General features: G+C 43.2%; 1 protein-coding gene across 1 annotated transcript; it reads left to right on the forward strand.

Moving 5' to 3' along the window:
• Positions 1 to 7,269: 7,269 nt before the first annotated feature.
• LOC127682223 (TD and POZ domain-containing protein 2-like) lies at positions 7,270 to 8,313 on the forward strand (the record flags this gene model as incomplete). Its single annotated transcript, XM_052178609.1, has 1 exon — positions 7,270 to 8,313. A coding segment is annotated over exon 1 (1,044 nt), but the record flags the coding sequence as incomplete, so codon positions are not given.
• Positions 8,314 to 9,757: the final 1,444 nt, after the last annotated feature.

Consider the following 9,757-nt stretch of genomic DNA (forward strand, 5'->3'; position numbering starts at 1 on the left):
TAGTAGAGCTGTTTTAAATTCTGAGCCACCATGCTGCTTTCTTGAAGATGCAGTGTAAATGCTCCAGCAATACTGTACTCTAACCAGAAGTAATTGGTAACTATATTGGGTGCTACCATTGGAAGACAGGTGATGGTCATATCTGACTAGCTCCTAAAATCTCTTTATGCCTTTGAGTGAGGGCTCAAAGAAAACATTCTGTGCAGAATCCAGGGAGTGGAAGGCTTCAGCCGCCAAATAGGGATGTGACTCCAACATTGCCTTCCACTCTGAGTTCTCAGAGACTTCAGAGAAATGAAGTGCAATGAAATCCAGGGCCTGAGTCTTCAGCCACTGTGTGCTGTGGAGGTCAGCCAGGATGAGAGTGTCTGCAGCTTTCTCCACAGAGAGTATCCTGAAGAGGGCATCCTCACACATGACCTTCAAGTCCTCCAGGCCATACTTTTCAGCAGCTGCCAGCACACCAGTGGCCATGGAGTTGCTGTTGAGGTGTGGTGTTTTTCCCCTGAGTAGATGAAGTACATCATCTGGAAGACCTGAGGGTCCAGTCATGGATCTCAACAATGTTCTTTAGGCTCTCCTGCATTTCATGTTCAAACATGGCTCTGAAAACTGGAGAACAAGCTGCTAGGATGGCGTGGTGAGCCCTGAATACATGGCCACCTACCAATAGGGTTCAGTCTTTGAAGAGAGATTTCTCCCACAGCTTTGCTAGGTCATCTCTCAACATCTGTCTTGGCTCCTTGATTGCAGGTGTCATGATCTGTCCAGGCATGCAAAGATGGCTCCTATTATGCTCACCTTGCAGCAGAGGCTGAGCTGGTCTTCAGGGACAAGCCATTGCTGATGGGAGAGGAGGAAACCTAGAAGGATGAACTTTTTGAATCCCCACTTTTTGTATTGCTGAAAGCTTACGACATTGGGGTTCTTCATACTTTGGCATTTCTCTCCTTGGGAATTTATGATCCAGAATTTGAACTTTGCCCAAACTGGGCTCTCTGGACAGCTGAGCAACCCCAGGTAAACTGACAGGTAATCTTTGCTTTCTTCATCAACCCCGTTTGGGTGTACTCTCAAACACCATGCTATTTCTTCATTGGCCTCTAATGAGAACACTGGGCTTGAAATCCTTTTCTGAATTCCCCGCATGCAAAATGAGAAGTTGCTTATAGTCCACTCATAGCAGATTTTTTTTTTACACTGATCTGTGTGGAGCCCCAGCTCTTTGTCTCCATGTCCCCTGAAATTTCTGCTGGAGGTAGTTTGAAGGTTAATCTTGACCTGAGAGAACACCAGAGGTTATTTACTCTTCATCCTATTGAACACGATTATAGGTATACTTTGGATTTTAGTTTCAATTTCCCTAAGTTCTCTCTCTCTCTCTCTCTCTCTCTCTCTCTCTCTCTCTCTCTCTCTCTCTCTCTCTCTCTCTCTCTCTCCCTCTCACTGTCTATCTCTCTGTCTCTCTCTGTCTCTCTCTCCCTCTCCGTCTCCCTCTCCGTCTCCCTTTTCCTCTCTCTCCCTCTCTCTCCGTCTCTCCCTCTCTTTTCCTCTCTCTCTCCCTTTCCCTTTACCTCCCTCTCTCTCCCTCTCTTTGCCTATCTCCCTCCCCCTCTTCCTCTCCCTCCATCTCTCCCTCTTTCCCTCTTCCCCCCTCTCTCTTTCCCCCAAACACTGGAATTTCTATGTGTGTGTATGTGTTTGAGTTTCGTGACTCTTAGGTCAGTGGCCACTAGTTGGGCTATTCTATCCACCTCTGGATAGGAAAGTCTGTAAAACTTTATATATTCTCATCTCAAGTGTGTTGTATTTTCAGGGTCCTATAGAGAATGTACAGAATGAATTCCTTTATGTAAATAGACAGAGAATATAGAAGAATAACATACAGGCTGAGGTCTAGCTAATATAACAATGACTACAGTCAGTATTTACTTATTCCACAAGGTGTGAAGTCTCAGGTGTTCTTCAGTATATACTGGAATTCTTAAGAAGAAGGGTCTAATGCCAGTGAAGGAATGGGCTTGCTATTTAGATGAGAGCAGGAAGCCAAAGAAAAAAGCTTCCTTCTTCTTTATGCTTATTGTGGGCCTCCAGTAGAAGGTGTGGCCTAGTTAAGGGAATGTCTTCTAGTCTGAAGATCTGGATTAAAGGTGTGTGTTTTTCTGCCTCAAGACTCAGATTAAAGGTGTATGTTTTTCTCAGATTAAATGTGTATGTTTTTTCTGACAAGAAGAATCTGCATTTGAACTGAATCTACCTACTTCAACTTAAGAAAAAAAATTCGCAGGGCACTGGGGGCACACGCCTTTAATCCCAATATTTGGGAGGCAGAGGCAGGCAGATTTCTGAGTTCAAGGCCAGCCTTGTCTACAAAGTGAGTTCCAGGACAGCCATGACTACACAGAGAAACACTGTCTTGAAAAAAAGCAAAAGAAAAAAAATTTAAAAGGCATGCCTTCCACTTTAGTATGTCCACAAGTAGTGCAGACTAGAACAATAACCATCAACAATATACTTTGCTTACTAGGGACAATCTTGCATAAATAAAGAGATGATGTAAATCTCTGCACAGATACGATTTACCCATGCACTGGTCTTACAAATGCTATCATAAACATGATCAGGGAAGGGGTGCTTTCCTTAACTGCTCAGGAGTCTGAGTGTTCACAAAATGTAAAGCATGTGGAAGAGCTCCTGTATGGTGGGCAGGATCAGAGCCCCAAACCTCTGAAGATGGCTCTATTCTTTCCTGTGTTTTATTCCATTTACACTTTGTACTTCCCCTCAGGGTCTTCAGGGCCCCCTTACCTCCTTCCTCTGAAACTATCTGTTTTAGGCATCTCCTACATTCTTCTGATTTTTCCTTGACTGCCAACAGACTTTTTGATGGGTCTGGAGTCTGTTGCTTCTGGCCACTTAACTTTTTTCTCTTTTGTAGTCCTCTTTTATTAAATACTCTCTCTGCCACTATCACTAAATCTCTCAAACACCTTTCCCTAACCTCTAGACCCTCTGCAGGTTTTTTTAAATATGCTGCCTAATTAATAAAAGCTAGATCAAAAGCTGTCTTTGCTTCTGCTTTCTGTGGGGGTGTGTTTTAATTACAAATTCCACATTATTCATTGATACAATTTAGCTAACAAGAATAGTTATCCAGCATCAGAAACTTGAACACCAAAAACTAAGACTAGAGAACACAGATATTCCTGATGTATGGTCAGATTTTTGAAATTCAGACTCCATTTTTAAAAAATCTGTTCAAATTAATATCCTGGCACCTAGCATTAGTTTCCAAGATGCCCCTCAACAAAACCTGAGCCTAGCTTCACTCTCTAAGCCAATCTCTAATAAGGCCAGCATCTTCAATTGGCACCCTCAACAAGACCAGGTTATTCCAACAACACACCTGCAACCCCAGATTACAAAACCACCACCTGCCTAATGACCATCAATGCAGAGGGGAACAGAAGTTAAGTTTATGTTAGCCAGGTGGTGGTGGAGCATGCCTTTAACCACAGCATTTGTGAGAAGGAGACAAGCAGATTTCTGAGTTCGAGGCCAGCCTGGTCTACAAACTGAGTTCCAGGACATCCAGGACTACACAGAGAAGCCCTGTCTGGAGGAACAGGGAGAGAGAAGAAGGCTTATGGGGCTTGCAGGGAGTGGGGACCCAGAAAAGGGGAAATCATTTAAAATGTAAATAAAGAATACATCGAATAAAAAAAAAGAAAGAAAAAAATAAGTGCCCAAAAGATCAACTCTGAAGCTAAAGTCAGAGGTGTCCTTCTGAAAATGATATTCAAGAGACAGAAGCAGAAGAACCTAAACTGAAGTGGTACCCTAGGATACACACTAGGGCTGTTTTGGGAAAATAAGTTTATTTTAATTGATGTCATTCTTCATAACTAAGTTAATATCTAAAACAAACACAAAAACTATAATGAAAAAAAATGACACAGGTTGAGCTATTATTAAAAAAAAAAAAAAAAAAAAAAAAAAAAAAAAAAAAAAACAGTTGAGCTATCTGTACCATAGAGCTGGGGATGCTCCACAGCCGTCTGTGCACAGGTCCCACCAGAAGAGAGCTGGGCTCCCGGGAGTGCTGGCACAGGCTTACAGGCCCACAGGAAGTACAAGCTCCAGGTAGGAACACAGAAACAACAGAACCATGTAACACCAAAAATAACAAGATGGTGAAAGTCAAGCCCAAGAACCCTACCAACAAAAACCAAGGCTACTTAGCATCATCAGAAGCCAGTTCTCCCAGCACAGCAAGTTCTGGATAACCAAATATACCACAGATCAAGATTTGAATTTAAAATCACATTGCATGATGCTGATAGAGGACTTCAAGACCAACTCACTGATAAGTGGATATTAGCCTAGAAGCTCAGAATACCCAAAATACAATTCAAAGACCACATGAAGCTCAAGAAGAAAGAAGACCAAAGTGTTGCTACATTGATTCTTCTTAGAAGGGGTACAAAATACCCATGGGAAGAAATACAAAGTGTGGAGCAGAGAGTAAAAGAATGGATATCCATAGACTTCCCCACCTGTGGCAGGGGCATCCCATATGCAGTTAACAAACCCAGACACTATTGTGGATGCCAATAAGTGCTTGCTGACAGGAGCCAGATATAACTCTCTTCTGAGAGGCTTTGCCAGTGCCTGACAAATACAGAGGGGGATGCACACACATCCCAACATTGAAATGAGCAAAGGGTTTCAATGGAGGAACTAGCTAAAGGACCCAAGGTGTTGAAAGTGTTTGCAACCCCATAGGATGAACAAAAATACGAACCAACCAGTAATCCCAGAGTTCTCAGGGACTTAAGCACAAATGAGAGAGTACACATGGAAGAAACGATGACTCCAGACACATGGGTAACAGAGGATAGCCTGAACAGACATCAATGAGAGGAGAGACCCTTGGACCCTTGAAGGCTCATTGCCTCAGAGTACCCCTACCAGGTCAGGGAAGCTGGAGTGGGTGGGTTAGTGAGCAGAGGGAGGGGATGGGATAGAGGTTTTCAGAGGGGCATTGAGCAAAGAGGACATTTGAAATGTAAATAAAGAAGATATTTAAGTAAAATTGAAAAAAAAATAATGGCAAAAAAGCCAGAACACAAAACCTGGGCTCACTCACTCTGCTGCAATCCACGCTGGAAGCCAATGTTTTGACATGGTTCACCTGACAATCTACTCCATCTACCAGCTTCTGGAGGTCATGGAGGAGCCACTCCTATGATGTTTCAGAAAGCAGAATCCTTGAACCAGAACATTGATTACTTGCAGTGAAAATTTGCATGTAATGCTGTTTGGGCAGAACACACACACACAGACACACATACGCTACTAATGCTATGTTTTCCATGCAGACAGGAGGCTAGCATGGCTGTCCTCTCAGAGGCTCTACCAACAGCTAACTGAAATGCAGTTACAGCTAAGCATTGGATTGTAGTAGGGGAACCCTATGGATGAGTTAGGCGAAGGATTAAAGGAACTAAAGGAGATGGCAACTCTAAAAAAAATGACCAGTATCACCTAATCTGGACTTTCAGGGGCCACCAGAGACTAAGCCACCAACCAGTGAGCATACATGAACTTGTCTGATGCCCCAAGAACAAATGAAGTACAGGCATACCTTGTCTGGCCTCAGTGGAAGAGGATGTGCCTAATCCTATAGAGACTTAATGCCCCAGGGAGGGGGAATGCATGGGGAGCACCCTCTCAGAGGCCAAGGAGATGGGGGAGGGCTGAAAAACTGTGAGGGGAGCACTGCAGTGAGGCAGAATTTCAGATGAAAATTAATAAAATAAAAATTGAAAAAAGGATAATCCAGCCAGGCAGTGGTGCCACACACCTTTAATCCCAGCATTTGGGAGGCAGAGACAGGCAGATTTCAGAGTTTGAGGCCAGCCTGGTCTACAAAGTGAGTTCCAGGACAGCCAGGGCTACACAGAGAAACCCTGTCTCAAAAAACCAGATAAACACACACACACACACACACACACACACACACACACAGAGAGAGAGAGAGAGAGAGAGAGAGAGAGAGAGACAGAGACAGAGACAGAGACAGAGAGACAGAGAGAGAGACAGAGAGACAGAGAGACAGAGAGAAACAGAAAGAGAAGCATTTAGGATATTCCAGAACCATTGTTCTAATTGGCTCTGAAGAAGGATTTCCTCGGAGGGAAGTACAAGACTACCACCGACCAAATTGGGAGGAGTGATCACAAGGTCTGTGCTTCTGATTGGAATAACACACAGGAAAGAAGAAAGCCATCTTCAGAGTTTTGGGGCTCTGATTCCTGACCACCATACAGGAGCTCTTCTACATGCCCTCCATTTGGTGAACACTCAGACTCTTGACCAGTTAAGGAAAACATCCCTTCCCTGATCAGGTTTATGGCAGAAATCAGTGTAAAAACCAGCACAGGAGTAAATAATAGCTTTGCAGATATTGACATGATACCTTCATTTATGGAAGTCTGAAGTATCAGTAAGCAAAGTACCCTGGTGATGGCTCTTCTTGTCTAGACTACCTGTGGACTCATGTAACATATAAAATGGAGGGATCATCTTTTAAAAGCTTGTTTTGCTTAAATTGAAATAGATAGATCCAGTTCAAACACAGATTCTTAGGGTTGAAAATCACACACCTTTAATCTGAGTCTTCAGGCAGTAAAACAAACACCTTTAATCCAGAAGCTGAGACGTGAAGACACATCCTTAATAGGGCCACGCCTTCTACTGGAGGCCTATATAAGCATATGAAGAAGTAGACTTTGTGTCTTTGCCTGCCTGCTCTCATCTTACTAGCGAGCCCATTTCTTCACTGGCATTAGACTCTACTTCAGAATACCAGCATATACTGAAGAAAACCTGAGACTTCAAACCTCGTGGACTAAGTAAGTACTGACTGTAGTCATTGTTATATTAGTTGAATTTATGTTGTTCTCATATATCCTCTTTCTATTTATATAAAGGAATTAATTCTGTATGTTCAATAAACACACACAGATATATACTCAGAGAGAGAGAGAAAGAGAGAGAGAAGACAGAGAGGGGGGAAGAGAGACACAGAGAACCAGAGACAGTTACACAGAGACAGAGAGAAAAACAGCAGAGAGAAAGAATTTAGGAGAAATCTAAAATAAAATCTAAAGAGTATATATAATTGTATGTATCAGGATGAAGAATCAATAAATGCTAGTTCTTCTTTTCAGATCAATGTTAACCTCCAAACTACCGCCAACAGAAATGTCAGGGGACATGGAAGCCAAGGGCTCCACACAGATCAGTGTAAAAAACATCTGCTATGAGTGGACCATTAGCAACTTCTCATTTTGCATGGATGGAATTCAGAAAGAGATTAGAAGCCCAGAGTTCTCATTAGAGGACAATGAGGAAGTGGCATGGTGTTTGAGAGTATACCCAAATGGAGTTGATAAAGAAAGCAAAGATTACCTGTCAGTTGACCTGGGATTGCTCAGCTGTCCCGTGTGCCCAGTTTGGGCAAAGTTTGAGTTCTGGATCATAAATTCCCAAGGAGAGAAATGTCAAAGTAGGAAGAACCCCAGTGTTGTAAGCTTTTGGCAATACCAACACAGGGGATTCAAAGAGTTCATCCTTCGAGATTTCCTCCTCTCCCATCAGCATTTACTTCTCCCTGAAGACCAGCTCACCATCTGCTGCAAGGTGAGCATAGCGGGAGCCATCTTCAGCATGCCTGGACAGAACATGACACCTGCAATCAAGGATCCAAGGCATGTGTTGGCAGAAGACCTAGGGAAGCTTTGGGAGAATTCCATCTTCACAGACTGCTCCCTATTGGTGGGTGGCCATGAATTCAGGGCTCACAAGGCCATCCTAGCAGCTCGCTCTCCAGTTTTCAGAGCCATGTTTGAACATGAAATGCAGGAGAGACTAAAAAACCTCGTTGAGATTCATGACTTGGATCCCCAAGTCTTCCAGGAGATGATGGGCTTCATCTACACATGGAAGGCACCAAACCTCAATAGCTACTCCATGGCCTCTGGTCTGCTGGCAGCTGCTGACAGGTATGGCCTGGACGGCTTGAAGGCCATGTGTGAGGATGCCCTCTGCAGGATCCTCTCTGTGGAGAATGCTGCAAACATTCTCATCCTGGCTGACCTCCACAGCACACAGTGGCTGAAGACTCAGGCCCTGGATTTCATTACAGATTTTGCCTATGAGGTCTCTAAGACCTCAGGGTGGAAGTCATTGGTGGAGTCACATCCCCCCTTGGTGGCTGAAGCCTTCTGCTCCCTGGCTTCTGCACAGTGTCCTTCTTTGGAGCCATGATTTAAATGCCTAAAGTGATCTCAGAAGATGGACAGCTGTGACCTGCACCTCTTCTGCAACAGCAACAACCAGCTTTTTTACCAATGACTTCTGCTTAGACAATGGTATTGAGGGAGCATTTGCACTTTATCAGAGGAATGGCAGCATGGTGGCTCAGGATTTAAAACACCTGCAATATATTATACATACTGAAATGGTAGGTGAGCAATAGGCAGTACTGCAGTCTGGGACACTCTACATGACATCTATGATGTTAATGTTCCTGTTTGAATTTGTCTGATTGTTTGAAAACTGATTCAATTTAGAGCTGGCCCTAGGCAGAGAACAACTGTGTTTCTTTGGAGAAACACTTCTGCCTTGGACTGAACAGAAGAGATGACTGTGGCCATTTGCAAGGAGAAATCAACCATGATTGCTTCCTCATCAGTGAAGGAAAGACAATGAAGAGTTTCTTTTTAAACATTCAAGGTTCAGGGAACTCGGCTTCAAAAGCAATTACTGCTCTCTCAGAGATCTCTTGCTAAGTTCGCTACACACACAGGAGAGTTTTTCACCACCTGAAACTGGTGAATCAGAGATCTGAGGCCCTCCTCTTGTCTCCATGGCCACAAAGAACTCTGTAGACAAAACCTTAACCAAATAAAATACAAGATGAATAAAACTTTTGAAATCAGTCTGTTGTTTCCAGAGATGTTTATTTCAGAGAAGTAACATGTAGACCAAGCAGCCTAGCTCAGCTGTGGATGTTTGAACAGAGCCCTCACTCTCCTACCAATATTAGAAACCCTTGGTCTTTTTCCTTGGAATTTAATGTTGGAAAATGAGAACTCCACCCTCATGCTCTTATGACGACTGAGAAGACTATGCCATAGTAGAGGGAGTCTAATCCTTCTGGGAGAGATGTGTTTGTGGATTAAGGCATGCAAAATCTATTAAATGTTTTGAAAACATCCAAAGGGATTTATTCATTACAGATTTGCAGGCCTGTATACCTGTTGAGGGAGAACCGGCTGGGGAAGGAGCAGAGGTACAAGTCCTTGGTCCAGAACACCAACTAAAACAAACCAGATGATAGATAACCCAGTGAACTGGAGTAAAACACCTGTAAAATACTACTGGTCTTCTTTAAAAAGGGTAAAATATCTTCCAATAATCCTTTAATCTTAATAATCTCCTTAATTAATACCTTATTCACTCATCAGAGAAGCTTCCTCCTGCAGCAGACTGGAACAAATACAGAGATTAACACCCAGACATTATGCAGAGAGAGACAGAGACAGAGACATTGGAGAGACAGAGACAAAGAAAGATCTTCATACACACAACTGTAAATGAGATGTTTCCCTTAAATCCATGCCCTCATAGTTCAGAGAGCCCTGAGGAAGATGATCAGAAGCAGGGAGGGAGACAGGGAATGGAGATT

The sequence above is a fragment of the Apodemus sylvaticus genome, chromosome 4 (assembly GCF_947179515.1).
Source record: "Apodemus sylvaticus chromosome 4, mApoSyl1.1, whole genome shotgun sequence".
NCBI lineage: Eukaryota > Metazoa > Chordata > Mammalia > Rodentia > Muridae > Apodemus > Apodemus sylvaticus.